This window comes from Armigeres subalbatus, chromosome 2 (assembly GCF_024139115.2).
Source record: "Armigeres subalbatus isolate Guangzhou_Male chromosome 2, GZ_Asu_2, whole genome shotgun sequence".
In the NCBI taxonomy this organism is placed as follows: domain Eukaryota; kingdom Metazoa; phylum Arthropoda; class Insecta; order Diptera; family Culicidae; genus Armigeres; species Armigeres subalbatus.
This window is the reverse complement of record NC_085140.1, coordinates 233,969,146-233,992,381: the sequence shown is the minus strand read 5'-3', so window position 1 is coordinate 233,992,381 and position 23,236 is coordinate 233,969,146. Positions and strand designations below refer to the sequence as shown.

The window sequence follows — 23,236 nt, the reverse complement described above, 5'->3', positions numbered from 1 at the left end:
TACGCTTTTCCTAGCATTTCCTTCATAAGCATTACTTGTCATGTAAATTTCAATATTTTTTTTGTCTGTGTATCTTATTTCTTCGGATATTCTGAGGAATTTTTGGACATTTCAAAATGTTCCTAGAAGTATTTACAATAAACAACTAAACAATTTGAAGATGATCTAAATGCTGCAAATTATCTGGCACAAACATAAACTCAATGATTACGTTTTAAGGCCAAAATGCATCATGTTTGCAATACTTTGACCTAGTTTAATCAAAGTTTATTGGTTATTTTTCTTGACCACCCGACGTGGACATTAATTTGTGCATATGCACTTAAGTGTAAAAGATTTAATTCGAAAAATGTATTGTTGGTAACGACGTTCATTCGGTGGTGTTTGAACTCTGTATAGAAAATACTTTGACCTTACTTTCATTTCCATTTCTGGGCATTCCTTAGCCAGTGGCTACAAAACAAGATCATGTTGGCTGGGTTCGATCCCCGGTTCAGTCTAGAAGAGCTTGGCTTAGAAACCGCGCATTAACTGTGGTGGAGGAATTACTATCGACATATACATGTATTTTTTTTAATATTGACAAATCACGAACAATATTACGCTAGCGACAAACTATTGTATTTTGTTTATACAGTAAACATAGCCTGCATAATTAGAGGATTTTCGTTTAATGGCTTATGAATCCGGCGCAAGGAAATTTCGCCACAAGTTTTCAGGGAAATAATACTCGATAAGAGTAGGGAGCGTCATCTTGTTCTTTTTGTTATTTCCCATCTTATTACCTCAATAGGGCGCATCGTTTGTGTTTAGAACTGCTATCATATTCATAAGTAACAGGACCTAAATCAATAAACCAATAATTTCTTTCCTCAATCCTTTACTTTCATGTATCGCATTTCACCAAACACCGACCACTTTTCCGATTCGCACTGAATTCTACAACATCGCTCGGCAACCCGCACATTTTCCCCTGCACCATCACTACCACCAATGACAATCACACAAACCAATTACCGTTGGCGACCTCTCAAACAACACCACCATCATCAACAACAGTCTACAGCGAGCAGCCCGTTTCGTCCAAATCGCCACCCACCAGAGATAAATTACATCCCGAAGGCAAGGGTCAGGCACGTATCAGGAACCGCAATCGATCATCGCTGGATGCAACCGACTCAGGTAAGTGCCGCTCGATGCACTCTCAATCGCCATCTCCTCTGGTCCTTATTGAAGCGTGCAACATGCAAGTAAACACATGACTCCATGCAATGCAACAGTACTCCAGCAACCTCTCCTACCGTGTGCAGCAAAATTACTTTACGTGATAATCCGCCACTCGCGCAGTCATTCTTCGGTTTCTTTGTTTACAATGGTTTTTTTGTTGCTTCCCGCACCCTGACAGTGCTTTTTATCACGATAGCATCAAATTTAATTTGTCATGATCAGCCCCCTTCATTGGACCCTCGCAGGATTTATCCTGCCTCACCGATGGGGATTACGACCTGTCTGTTCAAAGTCAGCCCCATACCGGTGTAGATTGAAGATGATGAGTGTCTCCTGATTTGATGTATGTTGTGTCAAGAGCCTCGTGCAGACGTACCTACAGAGCGACAGGCATGTCGCAGAATCAAACGAGAATAGCAGTGACGAACACTTTTTCGAGTCAGGCTCACAGGACAGGATCGGTGTAGCAATCACCGCGGAATGGTAACTTCACGTGTGATCAGCACATATCACAAGAGCAATTGTCTATTTCATCATCGCGCGCCGCTGTGTTGAAATACTTTGCGTTTTTTGCGATGTCTTGGCTGTCATTACAAGTTAACCACGCACATTGAATTACTGCAATGGATCAAAGTATGTGATCAATAGTCACTTTACTATAGTCTGGTGGATAGAAAATTTATCGATTTGGATACAGCTTTTCTAAACTATAATAACACTACAATTATGGTACAACCTGCCTGTCTTCTCATGACTCTCACGTTATTGGTGAAATACCTACATTATTATAACATGAATTGCACTGTCATTTACACCATTAGATCATACTTGACTGTATCCCAAAACTGACCGTTCAAAGGAGTCCCATCATTCAGTCCACCAGACTACTATAAAGTGATTATAGTGGGATCGTGTCAAGCAAGTTCGCGCGATCGATGCGAACTACTCAGGCGTCAAACCAGCTCAAGACGGATTCCCTTTTCAGGGCACGCTTTGGGTGGTGTCCGTAGATACCCGGATAAAAAATAATAGATTAACAATAAAATGCCATGGAAACACAATAACATTAATTGATGAACGATAAATTTTAGTGTTTGTATATATATTGGCATATTGTTGTGGCAAAATAATGGCAACAGAATTATCTCAAACGAATTGTAATTGCCATTTTTTTTTTAAATAATAATCATATTACATATTATTTATTCCATTATTAATGACATACTCCTATATTAAAAGCATTTGCAAGATGGACGATTTCTGGCTGGTTTGAGTAACTTTTCAATTCTATTATGTCACTGCCGAAAAAAATACAAAATGAAAAACACAGCAATTTTTACTCTAATTCTCTGTTTTTGATTGTTATTGTTATGGATACATGTTATGAATTCAAAGAGCAGCAACTTTATCATTAAAATGATTGTAACGATACATAACGACGCCGATCTTCTATTGAAGAAATAGCCGTTTACAATATAGGCTTATGCTATTCTTTTGTGAGACATAATATAATTTACCATAATTACTATTTATGCCTTTACCATATGTTTAATCATACTGTTACTATAATTTCTATTGTAATTTTATTGCGATATTTTATTAGGGTAGTTTGCCGCAAAGGGGTATCAAATCAGATGGATCAATATCTAAATATTTGTTCGCGTTGTTAAGAGGAAATTCCACAAAACGGCGTGCCCAAGTCAAGGCAGGGTTGTTTTGTCTAAACAAATTGAGCAGGCATCGAAGAATAAAAATCAACTTTAAATATGATCTTGTCATGCCGTACATTTTGGTAAGATAGCTCTATCATGGTGACATCATTCTTCACCACCCTATACAGAAACCAATGCACGTCGTTTTATATAATGTTAAAATAATATCCAAATTACTAATCGACATTTTGGTTTTATTTTTTCTCATCCTTTTTGATGCCATGTGTGCTCCATGCTGGCATGGCAACTGCTGGGTAATGCGTACCTGAAGGAATAAAATAGACCCCATTTCGCGGTCCTTAGCCTCTACCCAGCAACTCCTATCCCTACCTCCTCGTGACGCTGGCCGGGATACGAGCAACCTTAAAGAAGATCGGGTAACCAATCCCGGTGGGAACTATGGTCGTATGCTGACATGGAAGGGGGAATTTTACGGAGGTTCAAATCTGATCGTGCGTCTGTTCTCCATGTTAGGAACGGCGTGTTGAAAATGAAGGGCAAATTCTTCAACTATAGCCTGATCAGCATCTATGCCCCAACGAAGGATAAACCTTATGACGTGCAGGTTAAGCCTTGATAAGGCCTACGGAGAGTGCCCAACACACGATGTAAAGATTGTCAACGGGGATGCAACTGCGCAGATCGAAAGAGAAAGTTTTTGTTTTGTTTTTTCGCCATGTCATTGGTACGGAAAGCCTTCGTTCCGCTACCAACGATAATGGTCTGCGACTTGTGACCTTTGCAGTACCTACCTCGCACGTAAGAATATCCACAAACACACATGGCAACATCCGAGTGGAGACACTTGTTGACAGATAGACCACGTGCTGGTCGACGGACGGCATTTTTTGGGTGTTATGGATGTAAGGTCCTTCAGAGGTCCGAACATTGACTCGAATCACTACATTGTAGTTTCAAAAATTTGGGAGCGACTTTCCAGCGCAACGTATTCGCGAAACAACATATCTATGCGTTTCAATATCCAACGCTTGTCAGTTGAAGAAGTTGCTGTTTTAAGTTTTAAGCACTGCACAGCGACGCTGACGAAATGGTTGGTTTGACGAGGAGTGCCAGCGATTGGCGGACGACAAAAATGCTGCTGGGAGTCGAATTCTAGTGGCTCGTACCCGTTCCAATAAAGAGCGGTGCAGTGTAGCAAGGGCAGAAAAGAAACGAATCCACCGCCGAAAAAAGGCAACACGAAGAGAGTGTGGTAGCTGAAGCGCAAGAGAACATGGATAGAAACGATATGCGGAGGTTTTACACAACTATCAATAGCGCTCGGCATAACACTACAACCCGATTAGGCTGCATTCTAGCGTTTTTTTAATTCTTTATTATTGTGAATTTTATAATGGTGTGTTCCCTAGAAACATAACTCAAGTGACTTTGTCACTAAATCTGGTCACACATAAGTTAATATGATCTATGTGCAACACGTATGCTGCTTGGGTAGATGCCAGACAATAACAGATACTCATCCTACGCGGTTTGCAAACAATGAGCTAAAAAGAGTAAGTTCAAAGAATAAATTGGAATAGAACTATGTGCCTAGTGTTGAAGTGTTGGAATATGTACCTAAAGACTGTACTCGATAAAAATGAGGTTTCCAAGGAAGTAAACTACGACATTATGAGTAAGTTTTTACTTTATTGGTTTATTGGATTTTCTGTTTATGACTGAATATCCGCACTTTGCTTTTAACACCTCTCATGAGGTTTTGTGCAATGATGGAGTCGACTCCCTTTGACACTCTGTTTCTTCAAATCCAGCTCGTTCTCGAATACCTTAGGTGTTTTACGTTTTGCCTCCATAATGTCCCATTTTTTTTAAATGTACAAAAACATTACGGTTATCTCTGACCAGTCTACACCGGACATGCGTAGGGACAGGATGCCAAATCAGGCCAAAATAGCGTCTAGCCCCCCGTTTTGCATATGCATGAATTGAATCCCGTGTGAACCTCGAGCATAATGGGGCAAGGGGGAAGGGTCATTTTTCCGAAACCCATTCGGCCGAAAGCCATTTGGCCGAATGCCACTAGACCGAACAAACCCATCTGGCCGAAAGGGTCATTTGACCGAATGGGTCATTTGGCCGAAAGGGACATTTGGCCGAAAGGGTCGATTGGCCGAAAGGGTCGTATGGCCGAATGGGTAATTTGGCCGAAAGGGTCATTTAGCCGAAAGTGTCATTAGGTCAAAAGAGTCATTTGGCCGAATAGGACTTTTGGCCGAATAGGTAATTTAGCCGAATAGTTCATTTGAAAAGTGAGAAATTAGAAATGAGAAGAGAGACGTCTCACTTCTCACTCTTTATTTTTCTCTTCTCACTGTAAAAAGTGAGAAGCGCGAAATGAGTAGTGAGACGTCTACTACTCACTTTTTACAGCAAGAAGTGAGAAATGAGGAGTGAGAAGTGAGACGTCTCTCCTCTCATTCTTAATTTCTCACTTCTTACTTTTAAAAGTAAGTAGTGCGAAGTGGGTAGTGAGACGTCTCACTACTCATTTCGTGCTTCTCACTTTTTACAGTGAGAAGATTAAAATGAAGAGTGAGAAGTGAGACGCCTCTCTTCTCATTCCTAGTTTCTCACTTTTCAAATGAACCTATTCGGTCAAATGCCCTATTCGGCTGAATGACCTATTCGGCCAAATGACCCATTCGGCCAAACGACCTTTTCGGTCAAACGACCCTTTTGGCCAAACGACCCTTTCAGCCAAACGACCCTTGCGGCCAGACGACCCTTTCGGCCAAATGACCCATTCGGCCGTACGACCCTTTCAGCCAAACGACCCTTTCGGCTAAACGACCATTTCGGCCAAATGACCTAATGGTCTGTTCGGCCAAATGATATATTCGGCCAAACAACTTTCAGCCTAGTAACATTCGGCCAAATGACCCTTCCCCGTTGTTCTGGCGTTCTAGCATATCTACTCGTGCCTATAACTCGTGATTTCAGCATCCATTCATTTGACCTTCGTGTTTCTCTAAGCAGGTAGAAGCCGACCATTCTTCTTCTTATTGACATTACATCCCCCACTGGGACATTGCCACCTTATAGTTAAGTGTTTTTGCATTCGTAACAGGATAATACTTTTGTGCCCAGGGAAGTCGAGAAAATCTCCAACCCGAAAATTGCCTAGACCGGACCGGGAATCACCTTCAGCATCTTGCTTTGTAGCCGAGCACCTTACCGCACGGCTACCGAAGGCTCCTGGAACCGACTGGGAACTCCAAAAACCAACTTAAGCTGTGGCATAGTTTTGTTCGAAGAAAAAAAACAACCATGGTTGCTTGATTTCGTTGCTTTTTTTAAATAACCCCTGAATTTTCGATTTTTTTTCGTGGGGTTAGCTCATTGTTTCATTGATGCTGAAGGTCTTAAACGACTAAAACCAAACCGTGTAAAAAAACTGAGTGTATGTACATAGGTATCTCAATATATAGAAAACAAAATAATTAGCAAATGCATTTCGGCTCGTTTTATCAACCGATGTCTTCGTTCTATAATTCGGGAATGGTCGTCTCACAGCTGAATCTCGAATACTGAGCTACATCGACGACGCCATCAAAAACCTATTTTACCAAAAAATCCAGAACGCAAATGGAGGTGGGTCGGACACACATAACGAAAGAGCGGATACGTCTGAACAAAACCAAAATAAATAAATAATGGGAGACGATAGGAACCTGACCTGGCCCCAGTTCAAGGCTGAAATAAGTAATTGACCAGGATTAAGATTCTCTACGTTGGCCCTATGTATCCTTCAGGTTACTTCGGCTAAGCGATTATTGTAATAAATGTTGTAAATTGAACTACATGACGTGAAATTGCTCTGCCTCACGAATATTTCTAGGTGTTTGTTTAACTATTTTTTCTCAAAGATTCCCATCACTGCAGTGCACTGTTGAATATTTACCTTAAAAGAGTTCCAGTAGTGGATGTATTTAATAAATTCATAATTATGATCAAACATTTACTTTGAGCGGATAATAAACTTGTCTGAAGAAGTCTCAGCATGAACAACTGAAACCATAAGCATAATAAAATAACTACCCTTACGTGTAATTTATGAAGCATAAAGTTTTATACTAATTTAATTTCAAATGCTTCTCATTCTCTGCCGAGGACAATCGATTATACCGTGCAGGCAGCTCAAGGAGGACGGTGTACGTATCGATCATCAATGGATTCACTCGGTACGCGCGTTGTCATCGTAAGCAAAATGCGCTGTTGGTCGAGCGTTGATAAGTGATAATCGTAAATAATTACCCATACGGGCTGCAGAAGGAGCACACACTATTGATTGAGTGGCCCGCAAGGGCCGATGAGACGATAGTGCTTAACTTGTCGCCATGGGCCATTCTCATCGTCTGACTGACGAATGTGCGCCGACTTCCTCGGGGGATATGGGACGGTCCAGCACGTCCGCTCGTCTTGGAGATGGCATTTCGTTTTAAAATTAATACCGACACAATCTGCCTCTGGATGTTCAGCATGGCCATGACAGGAGAGTAGCAACAGACATTGTGTCGATGATGGTCCAGTACTGGACACAAGATGCACGGCGCTTCCTGGAGCACTGAGCGAAAAACGCAAACCCAATATTACCAGCTAATCGTTTTTTGTTGGAAGGTCGGATGCAACCGGGTTTGACACGATGACGGGGACAGATCATCCGAGCAGCATTAGTGCTTCATCTGTAAAATGGATTCGCCGTAAAGTCTATTATTTATAAAATTCATTAATTTTAATTAAATTTAATGCGTAATTACCATTACGCGTAAGAGTTTATGTGCAACACGAGCACAAGCCTCTGGCAATTGGCAATAAGGTGGGTTGTACGCTCTGGCACAAGGAACAATAAATGGGAATTACACTCACATCCGTTGTTTATACTTTGTCCCCCCGGGGCTGTTCTGTGGAAAGCAGATGTCGTGTCCGCAAAGATTGGTAGCAGAATCTAATCAATTTAATAAATGCTATAAAAATCGTAGGCTTTGTTGTTTTTGTCACTCCTTTTTGCGGGAGACAAATGTTGGTTTTTTTTAATAACGAACATACTCCAGACATAAGAGTTTTGTGCTACTTCACTTAGAACTTGGTTTCGTGAAGAAAAGTGAGTTGTAATGTATTGTAAAATGTCGATCCTTCTCATATGACAGTTTTGTCATGTAGTTCGAGAGTGACTTTCAATTCCGTTTGCTATATACGTAGACGAGAAATCAGATGGAATAAATTTTGGCTGTTACGCCCTTTTCAAATGTTGGTCTAGAAATGTCATATCAATCTGTCTATTTCGAAACATGTGCTGTGCATATGCTATGCACACCCAAGGGCCAAGATATTTAACAAAAAAATATTTTTGTACGGCATTTTTGTGTTGCCGAATAATATGTAATTAATTGGGAGAAGTTGTTAATCATATTCGTGATAAAAAATCGAGCATCTCTATTCAAGATGCTGTAGGGGATTACGGGGCAAGATCGACACCCGGGGCAAGATTAGCTCCCATTATTTTCACTGTTATTATAACTTTTTCCCTCTAAATAACCCCGAACACTGATAAACTATAGTCATATAATAGACTTAACACTAAACAAATATTATAAACATAGAATGAATCTGAAATGCAGATAAACAAGAAAAAGATGGTGAAAACTGGTGATTTTCTTATTAGAAATCAGAATTGGAAAATTAAGTTTTTATAAACATAAATGTTTTATAATGAATATCTTGACCAAGTACGCATGTTGAACACATATTCAACAAATATTGTGGGGCAATTTGAAATATTTTCAATTGAATGTTCAACCATGCTTTGTAACCTGTGGTTTCATTTTTTGTATTTGCTGGCTCCACCACAAGTAATATTTTCCCTCCACCAAGCCTACTGTACATCTCACCTTTCAATCGGTAATGGGTGTCACCTTGCCGATGAGAAAAGTGAATACCAATTTGTCACTCACACCACCGACACCACCGAATGTGTTTACAGCAGTTTGAGTGCAAGGAAAAAACAGTAAAACTTTCCAGACGTTAAATGCTTGCCCACAGGGACCGCCAGTTGGAAGGGTTGCCAAACTGAATAGGAACCATTAGGGTTCGGTTATTGTCGGGTTGGTCGGATTCCAGATAAAATGGCTTAGCTACACGATCAAGCGGTTTATTCGTTTCTTGATTTCACCAAGAATAGAAGTGCGCGACGGAATAAATCGTAAAGTTAACTGTAACCAAAAATTTGTATATTAAAATAGTGAAAGTGACTAGTTGATTTATCTAGATCGAGAGGTGCACCAAGTTGCCCTAAAAGTAAGAATCCGCAGTGCGGTTAATAGTGAAACAGTAGTGTTCTTTGTATAATTTATTGTACTTATTGTATGTAGATCCATTGTGTAAGTGTAACAAGCATCTCGAGGAACAAAGAAACAATTGTAGTTCATTAAGAAGAACAAGAAGAAAAAAGGTAAATTATTATTTGTACTTGCGGTTGTGGAGTTAAGATAATACCAGTGACGTCACCAGGGAACTAATGCTAGGGGTAGGTCCAGCAAGTGGGCCTTTTTTCTGTGTTTTTTTGCTTTTCTCGAATAGCAGAGCCAGGGCAAGGTAGTACGGTGGTGCGTAAGGCCGATTCCCAGTGGTTCCCGAACTAGTTACAGTCCGGCATCAACTCGTTTGTCGAGCAGTGCTTTTGGTGAATGCCAGCGTAATCGGTGGATATTATTTGGAGTCGGGGATCGCCCCGCATTCCCGACGAAATCGTCAAGCCATCTGACTTCTTTCGGCCATCGCCATCGTCGCCGAAGACGCGTTTGCAAACCACGCCATCGCCACGCCATCGCACACCTATCGGCCATCGCCATCGTCGCCGAAGACGCGTTTGCAAACCACGCCATCGCCACGCCATCGCACACCTATCGGACATCGCCATCGTCGCCGAAGACGCGTTTGCAAACCACGCCATCGCCCACCTTTCTGCCATCGCCCTCGTCGCCGAAGACGCGTTTGCAAACCACGCCATCGCCCACCTTTCGGCCACCACCATCGTCGCCGAAGACGCTATCGCGAGCAAGCACGTCACCGGTCGAGCCCTAGAACAGCCATCGTCACCATACCACCATCTATCGCTAACATCGCAGGTACCGAGATCGCACCCGTGTCAACGTCCAGAATCTCGAGTGGCCATCTCTATTGTTCATCTGAGTTCAACCACCGACATCGCCAAGTGTGTTCACGATTCCGCCAGTGCCGGCGATTAGCTTTCAGCAGTCATCGTTGGTCAAGTCCACGCAACGTCGATCATCGCACGCTCATCAAGAACCGGTGGCGAACGGTGGTTCTCAACTACCACCAGACGGCCCGCGACGAACCGCACGGTAGGACCTCCGTCGATGCATCGTGGCACTGAGAGAAAATCATCCGGACTGAGAGAGAATGTCAAGAAAAACCGCAAGTACCCTACCCCTAAATGACGTCACTATGAATACTTTAAATAAATTAGCATGCTAAGATGAAGTACGGTGTCGAGTACATTAATTGAGAGCTAGGCCTTGATTGATTAGTCTTTTTCACTATATTTTGTAATTTCACCTCGTTTCCGGGCTCACAAAGGAGCCGCCAGTCCTCGCTTGTTGGGATCCAGGGTGAATACACTGCTTGATCAGCTTTTGAGCATATTGAATACGACCCAGTTTGCCGATCGTCCCACCATAGCACGCCGGTGGGCACGTGTCGTGATACACACGTGCGTGTATAACTCCTGCTGGAGGTAAGTTCGGTTGTGGGTGTGTAGTGGCAAGAGAAGGTAAACGACCTTGTTTTTGTCTCCCCATCCTAGCTTCAGTGTAGCTAGCGGGTAACAGCTTAAGACCGTTACAAATATTTAATTAACTTTTTGTCCTACTGGTCTCCGAAAGGTCAAGGGGGGGGGGAATAATAAAAATAAATATTAAAATGAAAAAAAAAAAATCAAAAAACTCCTAGGATTTGTTAAAGAATGTTTTGAAAATCCTCAAAATTATCCGAATTTTATTTTGTTGCCCCCTCAAAAAAAATCCGAGGGGGGAGACAAAATAGATTTTAAATATTTGTATCGGCCTAATTAGATTTGAATAATTTTTTTTCAAATGGGACAAGATGAGCACCCCATTTTGAAACAATCAAATAATACACAAAATCCTACTAAAACTGTTTTGCACAACCTGCAATTATCCATTACTATGCGCTGAAATTGTCGAGCAACGTTTTTATTTATGTAACGTACATTATCAAATTTACTGAAATGTTTAACTGATTTCTATTATTCAATGTGATACCATCAATAGAAAATAATAACTCATCGATCACAAAAAAAGTTTTATAGTTTTAAATGGCCGTTCTTTTATAAATTCGTTTTCTAGTCTAGATGTTAGAACCACCCCCTCCCCACCGAGACAACATTTTAAGAAGAAAAAATGTGTTGAAACTCTCTCATAACCGGCACCGCCCCTACATTAGTTGCTATCGACAATATTTATTCTGTACAGATGTGTGCTTAGTGAATAAACTTTAGGAATTATAGAAAATAGCTAGGAAATAACATATAGCAAATAGTTCATTGTGTGTCCGATTCCTATGCCAACTTTGAAGAGTACTCTGATGGAATGGACTAATGGGAAAAACTCGTTGTTCAAAAATTGTCAATCATAAACCTCAACCGAAATCTCTGACTTCACAGAGCAGCACGTAATAGCAAACATAAAGAAATTTCAATCAAACGAAATCATTTTTCATTTTTCGTGTGCACACATTTTAGCTAAGTCAGGGCTGGTATAACAATCAATGTCGCTCAAAATGGTGACTTTAGTGAGCAATACTCAAAATAGTTGAAAAAATAGTGACTTTCAGCTACAGAAAAAGTGATCTCATTCCACGTCGAGCATCCGTGCGAGACAGTCCATAGTCCGCGTACGGTCGAATATTCTTCCGGTTTTTTTCCTCGAAGCCAGGTTTTTTTTACCGTAGCTGAAGTGCTAGAGTGAAAGTGTGCTTATTTGAAACAAACATTTAAAGAATGTCACCATCGTTTTTCGCAAAAACAGACTTTTTTGCAAACTCATCGGCGTCCATCGTCACGCAGACGAAGTCATCATCGCCCAACAGTGACAGTCCCACCACCATCATCACTGATCGTGCGCCTCGATCGCGGCACGGGCGAGAGGCCGTCTGTTCGGTGTGTGCTGCTACAAGTCCCAGCCGGTGACATTGTAGTGCGAAGGCTAAACTAAGTATATTTTTGATCTCTCTCTCTCTCGTTGTAACCCCTTTCTTCCCCTCTTTTGATAATTTGAACCACGTCTCTCTTTGATAATCCGTTTTCCCTGTGTATTTGTTAATTAGTTTTGTGTTATTTTTTTCCCCTGTGATAAGTGTTTAATTGTGTGTGCCTCGCTGCTGCGAGACATTTAAAGTCTGCAATACGCGAAGGCGATGATGGCGGGGGTACATCGTATTCCTCGTCATATAATGCCTTGTTGGCTTCCGATGCTCTGCGTCAAAATAAAATGGACACTAGCAACACCAATGTTTTCCCCACGACCCCCCGCCTCAAGGCCTACCCTCCCGATTCTAGTGGGCCGTATGTTGTTTTCTTCCGACCCAAAGGCAAGCGGTTGAATATAAGTCAGATCAGCAAAGATCTGGAAAAGCGATTCTCGTCTGTCACGACCATTGACCTGGTTGGGTCCAGTAAGCTTCGCGTCACGGTCAGTGATCGCAAACAGGCCAATGAGATTGCCACCTGTGAGATTTTCACTCTCGAATATAAGGTCTATTTACCGTCAGCAGTTTGTGAGATCGCAGGGGTGGTGACGGAGGGAAGTATGACATGCGACGATTTGAAACAAGGTTTCGGTCGTTTCAAGAACGCTTCTTTGCCTCCTGTTGCGATACTGGATTGCAAGCAAATGTATTCGGTGTCGCAGGAGGGAGAGAAGCGGATTTATTCGCCGTCTGATTCTTTCTGCGTCACCTTCTCCGGGTCCGCATTGCCTGAGTACGTAGTGATTGGCAAACTTCGACTACCTGTTCGGCTGTATGTACCGAAGGTGATGAATTGTGTTAATTGCAAGCAGCTGGGCCACACCGCTCAGTACTGCTGCAATAAACCTCGCTGTGCATCGTGCGGAGAGAAGCATGCAAAACGCCACCGAAATGTGTCTATTGTAACGAAGGCCCTCCACATGCTCTTGAAGCTTGCCCGACGTACATACAGCGCCGAATCCACCAGAAGCGTTCTCTTCAGCAGTGTTCTCGACGTAGCTACGCCGAAATGCTAAGGAAGGCCGCTTCACCAGTTGTATCTGACACCATCTACTCGTCTCTTTCTTTGGACGATAAAGGTAGCTCTGACTCCGAAGTTAGAAATGGGGCCTTTGTTTTCAAAGGCTCAACGAGGAAACGAGTAAAAAAAAGCCAGCGTCCCTCGAAAAAGCCTAGGAAACAGCCTCAAAGAAAGCCCCATTACAACATGGCGAAATCAAACGCAGGTGGAATTCAAAAACGTTAGACTTTTGTGGTTTCACATCAAGATGAACGAGAGTTTCCACCGCTTCCGGGGACATCTAAAATCCCAGATGCCCCGTTTTTTGCGATTTCTCAGCCAGAAAGAGAGCATAGAGAGCGAGCACAACAACCTCCGAACGCTCCAAAGTTCACACTTTCTGGCATCGTGGAGCTCATCCTCAACTTCTTCGATGCTTCCGACCCCGTGAAGAACATGGTCAAAATTGTTCTTCCTATTCTGACTCCTCTCCTGAAGCAGCTGGCTTCAAAAATACCCCTCCTCGAGTCATTCGTATCCTTCGATGACTAATTTCGTCGATAAGACTCATATGATTTCGATTGTACAGTGGAACTGTCGAAGTATTCTTCCAAAATTAGATATTTTCAAATTTTTAGTTAACAAATTACAATGCGATGTTTTTGCTTTATGTGAAACATGGCTAAAGCCCACCTTACACCTCGGGAATTTGATCCGCGGATTTTTTCTCCATGTGTTTTTGCATATGCGATGTTTTCGGGATTTGAGCACGGAAAATAAAAATCCGGGCCCCATTTAAAATGCACGGGGACCAAAATCCGGCGGAAAATTTTCCTGAGGTGTAAGGCAGCCTTAACACCAGATGTAAACCTTCATTTTCCCGATTTTAACATCATTCGCCGCGATCGGGCAAATCCATATGGAGGGGTGCTTTTAGGGATCAAAAAACAGCACTCCTTCTATAGGGTCGATTTTGCTCCGATGTTAGGCACCGAAGCTGTCGCATGTCAGGTGACTATTCGAGGAAAAGACCTCAGTATCGCCTCGATATATCTTCCTCCAAACACCGCGATATCTCGTAGAGATCTCTCGCACATCTGCTCGGTTATGCCCGAGCCACGGTTGCTCTTGGGAGATTTTAACTCCCACGGAACAGGCTGGGGGAAACTGTACGACGACAACCGTTCAACAATGATATACGACCTCTGCGACGACTTCAATATGTCAATTTTGAATACAGTTACACGAGTGGCTCCTCCAGCAAGAGATAGCCGTCTAGATCTTTTCATTTGTTCGAGCTTATTATCGTTGGACTGTACTTGGAAGGTGGTCCAAGATCCCCATGGTAGTGATCATTTGCCGATCGAAGTTTTAATTTCCAATGGACATAATCAATACGCTTCTATCAACCTCTCATATGACCTCACAAAGCTCATCGATTGGGGGAAATATGGGGAGGCCATCATTGATGGCATACAGTCGATAGAAACACTTCCACCGCGGGAAGAGTACCAGTTTCTATCTCAGTTGGTTATTGACAGCGCTCTCCATGCACAACGCCGACCGGTGCCAGGAGCTTCGGTTCGTAGGAAACCACATAGTCCGTGGTGGGACACCGAGTACACACACCTCTATCGTGAGAAATCTAACGCGTTTAAGGAATTTCGGAAACACGGATCGATCGTTCTTATCAAACGATACATCGCGCTCGAGATCCAGTTCAAGAAGCTGGTCAAAGTGAAGAAACGTGGATATTGGCGCACTTTGAATGTTTATCGCGCGAGACCTCAATGAAAATTCTGTGGACCGTCGGTAGAAGAATGCGCAACGCGTCGTCCGTAAACGAAGATCGTGAAAGCTCGTCGCGGTGGATACTCGATTTTACGAAGAAAGTTTGTCCGGATTCGGTGCCGGTGAAGCAAGTGTCACGTGATGCTTTTGCTGACAGGGATGATATAGATCGGCCCTTTTCGATGATTGAATTCTCGCTTGCTCTCCTTTCATGTAACAATTCTGCTCCAGGGATGGATAGAATAAGGTTCAATTTGCTCAAAAACGTCCCAGACGTCGCGAAGAGGCGCCTATTGAGCTTGTTCAACCAGTTACTGGAGTGCAACATTGTTCCGGATAATTGGAGGCAAGTGAGGGTGATAGCCATCCAAAAGCCTGGAAAACCCGCGTCGGATTTTAATTCGTATCGCCCCATCGCAATGTTGTCCTGTCTTCGGAAGTTGTTGGAGACGATGATTCTCTTCCGGCTAGACGAATGGATTGAATCGAATGGTTTGTTGTCAGATACACAGTTTGGTTTCCGCAGGGGTAAGGGAACGAACGACTGTCTTGCGTTGCTTTCTTCAGAAATTCAGCTTACCTTTGCTAAAAAAGAGCAAATGGGCTCATTGTTTTTGGACATTAAGGGGCTTTTGATTCAGTTTGCGTCGATGTCTTATCCGACAAACTCGACGAGTGTGGACTTTCACCAATTTTGAACAACTATTTGTACAATTTGTTGTCAGAGAAGCGTATGAGTTTTTCTCATGGTGACTCGGCAACTTCACGAATTAGCTACATGGGTCTCCCTCAGGGCTCATGTTTAAGTCCTCTTCTTTACAATTTTTACGTCAGAGACATTGATGAATGTCTCATGCAAAATTGCTCGTTAAGACAGCTTGCAGATGATTGTGTTGTATCCGTGATGGTTGTCTTTTCAAAAAAAACATAAGCCGGCAAAGTTTCCGCTCCAACTGATGGGTAAGGCAATCACTCATAGCATATCTTCTAAATACCTCGGGGTCTGGTTCGACTCTAAATGTACCTTCGAGAGGCACATTGTGTATCTGACACAAAAATGCCAGAAAAGAATCAACTTCTTGCGAACGATAACGGGAACTTGGTAAGGAGCGCATCCCGAAGATCTTATCACGTTGTACCGAACAACCATTCTGTCGGTTCTCGAATACGGTATCTAAAGGATTTTGTTCAGAATTTCGAAAAGCCTAAACAAGAAGTTCGAGCTACCAACCGGTTATCCAAACTCAAAATATTAAAAATCTTAAAATCACGATTTTTTATGGAATGTCTAAAGTTTATGCAGTTTCGAATGTCTAGATTGTCATCAGAATATGTTTTTGGAAATTCTTAAGTATTTATCGGAACAGATGTCGAGAGTTTATTTTGCTTCTTATGAAAAAAATATGGAAAAAATCTTTCCATGAGAAATCCCCTACGGCCTACGTAATGAATGTTCCACTCCCAAAGTAGGTATCAAGCAAATATTCAATTTTTTCCATTTTAATTCAAAAATAAATATTTTTATGTTTCAAAATATATATGTTTGTGAGTAAAGCATATTTGTTATAAGAAAAATTGAAAAGCTTGTTAGTTTTGGGTAGAAGAAAGTGTGGCAAGATCGGCATATGGGACAAGACAGCCAACGTTGTTTAAGACTTAATTGAGCATTACTTTCACATTATTATTACGAGGGATGGTTATGTAATCTATGTCTTCCAACGACGACGGCTCTTAACGAAACCTAGTCAATAGTTTCAAAATAGTTGAAAATAGTGACTTTTTTCGAGAAAAAGTGATTTTAGTGACTTGAGGTAGAAAAAGAGACTTATTAGTGACTGACCCGAAAAAAGTGACCCCCTACCAGGCCTGCTAAATGCACCATAGGCTAACTTAGTTCTTTTGTAGCAAATTTGGTGTTCACTGGACTCAATTTTTACGCAGGAGGATTTCATAAATTTATCGATCTGCCTCAATGTTCACAACCACCTGATTTTCCGAAGAGACAATCCATATAAAAGCGTATATAAAATCTAAATTTAAATGGAATGGTTCTCCTAATACCGTATGAGCCATGTGTGATGCTTATTGTTTACATACATTTAGCAGATTGTTCTTTTCATTTAATTGCAAATATCTCAAACCGGTTCATCAATGGTCATAAAAGCCGTGCACTCTTCAGGGACCAGCTTCAATTCGCAGTTTGAAGTATCATTTACAGCTATCGAGATAATAAAGTCATAAATTCGGTGCTAAACGGACATTCCAACGTTCTCAACAAGATACTTGGCGTGATGTCAGCGCCGTTTGATTTTATCGTGTCCACACCACGGCCATCTTCATCTGTAATGTCCTGATATAAGGCTGCCTGCTGGCAGACAGCCATATTCGTTGAACCGTTTTGCACCCGGCATGTCTAGAATCGTGCACCGACGTTTCCTCTCAGTTCTCACATCTCGCGCTCAAGTAGCCAAAGGTCTGATTCTGTTGGGGAGATAAGACTCGAAGCCTGGCGCAACAAGCTGGCGTTATTCTTTCTACGAATACAGCCGTACTGCAGCTATCTCCATAGGGACTGCGTTTTTCAAACTCTGTATTATTTTCCCACTCATTGCGAAATCCGGTTCCCATGCTACACCATCATCATCATCAGCTATCAATCCAATAGAGCTCCGATCCGCACATGTTGTCACGTTTTACCTTTGAGATGGAAAGTTGAATCGAATAACAGCTTGTGTATTGTTTGTAATACAAGCACTTCGATACTCAATTACTAATATTGATTGAATTGGCGCGATATTGGGGTTGCAACATTCTCGTGGTTCATGTTGACGTAAAGATTGATAATCTCGATCTGAAACTGCATGCGCAACTTCTGAAGTTTTCAGCCTTCTAAACTCATGAAAAAACTGAAATAAGAAATAATAGATTCGGAAATTGACAATCCCCTCAAATTTATTTATTTACATAAAGGAATAAAAAACAAATATGAACAAGGTAGGTATGTGAAATAAAACAAAGCTTAACGACCTATCTAAAACATAGCATTCTGCACCATAAGTGAGTAATAAATTTCGTTTTATTAAAAGATTTCAACACCACGGACCGTCCGGTTCTCGAGAATTATTACCATGATTAAACCGGCCGTATCATTTGTCGATGCGGGATATCGTTCTTCCTCACAAAATATTCTAATAATTAGGGCCCTTAAGCCAGTAATAACAAGCACGGCCGCCACAGATCCGTTTTGTGTGGCTCACGAGGCAGGCGCAGATTCTTTCAGTTGGCTAGAGAATGGCAAATCGTGTCCACACGCTACGTGGATGTTTTGCTTCTTTTAGTAGTAAAAACTACAAAAGCAACACTGAAGAGTAAGCTACTCAGTCCACACACAGTGGGGCAAGGTTCGATAGAGTTCAGCTTCATGGTTATAGAAGATAATTTCTGTGTTTGGGTAACGGTGCCAATAGTGGAGGTTGTATTCGTTGCATTCCACAGTGTTTTATTTCGTCATTCGATCGATCGATCGAAATTCAAAAACTCGAAAAGTGTTGATTTTGTATATAGGGTTTATTCACAGAAGTTTCAAGATATTTAGGAGCGCATCTTTCGATAAAAACAGTTTGATGATTAATCCCCCTAAAAGGGAGTTGAGAAAATTATTTTTCCACCAGAATGAGATAGACACGTAGGTTCTTCCGTAAAGTTGTAGCAATTGTTAATACGGGCAACTTTGCTGAACAACGCGAGTTTCTATCTCTTATAATCAGTCTTGCAAAATGTCGTGACCATCACCAGATGATCAGATATGAAAACAAAAACCACCACGCTTTTAAACGATGTTCTTTACTGACAATCACTGCAAGCGCATCGTGACATGTAGAAGCTGACACGTGAGTACCTTCGGTAAGCGTGACACCCAGATTGACAACCACAAGCTGAGAGCCATAAAGAGCATCAGGTCGGTCAGCTGTCAAAAGTGCAGGTGAGCACCGTTATTGATTGATTTTGTTGTCGTTTGATTGGACTGACGTCGTTTTTAATTGATAAATTGGATAAATCAATAGTTAAATTAAGGGTTCATTCACAAATTACATAACGCTAAAATGGACCTGGGGGCTGAAAGCCCCCATCCACCCTCTCGTAACGTATTTTGTATGGGAGGGTTCTGAAATTTGTATGGGCCGTATTTGTGAATGGCTCTAACTAAGTTTTTACCAATTTGATCCAGACTATCTTTTGAAAAAGGCCAAATTTTTTTTATTGATTTTTTCAAATGGATACAATCAAAAAACGACGCATCCTACAAAAAAATGTTATATGGGTGACTATCGCAAAATCAGTCAAAGTTTCTAATAAAGATATCGGAAACAATTCAAATTGAGCCCTACACTGAAAAAATCAGTTTCAACAGTTTCAAAAATTAAAACTCGATTTGCGAAAAAATGCTTTTTTGATTTGTATGAAATTGTGTCTCAAGATAGGTGATTATGTTCCCTACCAACCGTCCATACATCGCAAGCTGGGCACTTTGAAGGAAAAAAGTTTTTCTAACAAAACTTTTTCTGGTCGAATTTATTTTCAGTGTATTTTTATCGGTTGCGATTAGTTACGGGCTAGATATTGGACTCTGGTTGAGTGTGCAGGAATATTTAAATGTATGTGTGTATATGTTATATCCACTGGCACTCCTTGACACTGAGAAAAAATCAATTCCGACAAGAAAAATTTTTGTTAGAAAAACTTTTTCCCTTAAAAGTGTCAAGCTTGCGATGTATGGACGGTTGGTAGGAACATAATCACCTATCTTGAGACACAATTTCATACAAATCAAAAAAGCGTTTTTCGCAAATCGAGTTTTAATTTTTGAAACTGTTGAAACTGATTTTTTCAGTGTAGGGCTCAATTTGAATTGTTTCCGATATCTTTATTAGAAACTTTGACTGATTTTGCGATAGTCACCCATACAACATTTTTTGTAGGATGCGTCGTTTTTTAATTGTATCCCTTTGAAAAAATCAATAAAAAAAATTTGGCCTTTTTCAAAAGATAGTCTGGATCAAATTTGGAAAAACTATGTATGTACTTTTCTTTTAATAGCACCTCTTAAAATATTGCACAAAAAGTCAATATAAACAATAAGAACACTTAAATGTTCCCAAAAATTCTATTTTGGCTTCATGCATTTTTATCACAGCAAAAAGCCATTAATTCCGCTAAGTGGATTATTCCATTGCTGTCGAGCGTTGATTTCGAACCAAACACCGCATAGGTCAAGTCAAGACAAAATTTTCAAAACGACTTAATTGCTTTTGTAAACAAAGATTCAAACGACGATTTGACGAATCTGATATCTCTCCCACGCAAACCAACACCATCAATAGGTAGGTGAAGGTTTCCGCTACCTGTTGATGGTGTTGGTTTGCGTGGGAGAGCTATCAGATTCGTCAAATCGTCGTTTGAATCTTTGTTTACAAAAGCAGATAAGTCGTTTTGAAAATTTTGTCTTGAAGTGATCATCACGATAGTCAAGATGACATGGATATGACAACCACAACATCAGGAAAGTTTTCCTATCATTCATGCTGGTGATCACAGGCAGAAGAAGTGAAGACATGGTGAGTGACCAAGCGCTAGTTGCTAAAATGTCACTTTCATGGTGATCGTTACACCAAGCATGTGAGATCCACATTGAGCATCACAATTGAGTACTTGACACATGACCTGGATTTTGTTATTGTCACGCTTTGCGTGACTTGTACGGTGACACTTTGCAGCACTGCTTATAATCCTATGTCCATTTAGAATACGGAATAATAAAATCATCTGTATCTCAGTAACGTATTGACGTACAAATAAAGGTTGATACATCAAAACAAGGGTAATTCACTGTACTTTATGAAAAAACAAGCAATGGGTAATGTTTCAAACATAACCGCGAGTAGACATAGGACTTGTGTAAACGTAACGTATTTACATTTAAGTTTTGGATTTTTGGGGTTTGATTATAGTTATTGATTTTGGAAACAACAACTTCTATGCTGTGTAGAATTTTTAACAATTTGTTTATTCAAAACTTCTGGAAATAAAACTAATAATTAAACAAATAATCAGAATTGCTTTGTTTCTAACTATTAGGCCCTTATTTACTCAAGCAAATGTAAATTTCTTATTGATGATAGTATTTAAGGTTTTAAATTTCTCATAATCAAATTTTTAGACTTGGGCAAAAGGTGCTATTTCAAGGGAACTATCTCGTTTTCCATCTCATTGAACATAGCTTATTACCAAACAAAGAAATACAGCACCTATTTCGTTGCTTCTTATTGCTAACGTGTGTACTTACTGCTGAAAAAAATACAAAAATAAGAAACAAGCCAAGGAGCAGTAACCCTACTAAAATAGAGGAGGTATTGCTCGGAGACGAGCCAGCCTCGGGCTGAAAGTCTCCTTAATAAAGACACAAAAAAAAAAAAAAAAAAAAAAAAAGGAGGTATTGCTAATACGTCAACGAAAAATTATTCAATGTTGTGGCTCCATACTCGTAGTCTAAGTCAAGTTTATTGATATAATTTTTCAGAAAATAAAAACCCAAGTATAAAATAATGTTTGTTAAAATCTTCTCCTGGAATTTTTTTTTTATTTTATTAAAACATTTACATGTAATACGGCTACATTTTCGAATCTAAGATGAATATCAGCACCATTGCTGGTTGTGTATCTTTTAATTGACAATGCCATCTGCGAATGAATGAAAGTAATTATTTTTAATCTCTTTTTTTCATCCGTGTAGTTGATTTTTTGATAGAGAATCAGAACTGTTATACTATTACTCTGTTTTAATAAACGTGTTGTTTAACACTAACCACAACATAACATATGGTCGGTCATATGCCATGCCTCGTTTCCATCCCGGAAGGATTTGTATTATGACGCTCATAATCAGCCATCATCGGCCGAGCGATACGATGGGCGATCGCATCAATCGCAACCGACACCACTGCATCCAACTATCATCAAGCATAGAATGACAAAAAATGCGTCCTCTTCTTTGATGGATATTCTTCTGATGCCGACTGCATTCTGTGTACGTAAACACAGCGAACGAACGAGAAAAACATGCGCGAGCAAAAAGCACGTAAGTACGCGCTGCTGTCACAAACTGAAATGACTTACACACGGCAGGCACAGCTTCTTTTATACACAAAGAAAATCTAGCGGTGGACGCGAGGGCCCGTGGCATACTGCATTCTGATGTCCGTGTTAGGAATGTACGGGATTGGTTATATTTTGTATTGGCTTTGACAAAAAAAAATCGGAGTAGATTTTTAGGTTAAAAATAACACCTTAAATGGTGAAAAAGTCAAATTTTCACAGATGAAATATTTCAAGTGACATAGATCCTTAAGCTAGAGGTCAAAAACTATGATCTAACGGCTTAACATCCGAAGTGCATTCACTTTGCATAATAGTTGCCTTTGAACATAGCGTGCCTCGTTCGCCCTCGTGCCGTGTTGCAGCAACCACGTCCATGCTGCATTCTTCTCCTCAACTAACTGCTCACATTCACCGTCATATCAGTCGTTTCTCTGATCCGGGGCCACTGTACCTAGTGCAGCGATTGCGGTGCTTCCAATCGAATGTCTCTCCAGCCATCTTCAAGAGAAGCTGCGCCTAGCTGCTTTTCCGTTGGGAGTGCCACTTCCAGCTGCTGCGCGTAGTCTTGGGCTAGTCTACCGTCTTGTAGCAGCCCAATGTTCAGCCGCGGCGGACGACTGCGACGCGTGTTGTACACCGCCGAGAGTTTTGAGCGCAGACATACTGCAACGAGGTAGCGGTCGGATTCAATATTCGCACTGCGGTAAGTGCGTACGTTCGTGATGTCGGAGAAGAATTTATCGTCGATTAGAACGTGGTCGATTTGGTTTTCCGTTACTTGATTAGGTGATTTCCATGTGGCCTTGTGGATATTCTTGCGGGGGAAGAAAGTGCTTCGGACTACCATTCCGCGGGAGGCTGCAAAGTTTATGCATCGTTGGCCGTTGTCGTTCGATACGGTATGCAGACTATCCGGTCCGATGACCGGTCTATACATTTCCTCCCTTCCTACTTGAGCATTCATGTCACCGATGACGACGTTGACGTCCCGCAGGGGGCATCTATCATATGTCTGCTCCAGCTGTGCATAGAACGCTTCTTTTTC

At 41.2% G+C, this 23,236-nt stretch overlaps 1 protein-coding gene across 5 annotated transcripts in view; it reads left to right on the top strand.

The window, feature by feature from the left end:
* LOC134211903 (protein outspread) overlaps positions 1–23,236 on the top strand; it is a 760,849-nt gene that overhangs the window by 649,850 nt on the left and 87,763 nt on the right. For 3 of the 5 annotated variants that reach the window (XM_062689283.1, XM_062689281.1, XM_062689285.1), the window contains one exon: positions 1,060–1,182. The exons of the other annotated variants lie outside the window; for them this stretch is intronic. In XM_062689283.1, coding sequence (XP_062545267.1) covers positions 1,060–1,182 — 123 coding nt within the window. The remainder of the gene's footprint in view (positions 1–1,059; positions 1,183–23,236) is intronic. 5 annotated transcript variants of the gene reach the window in all.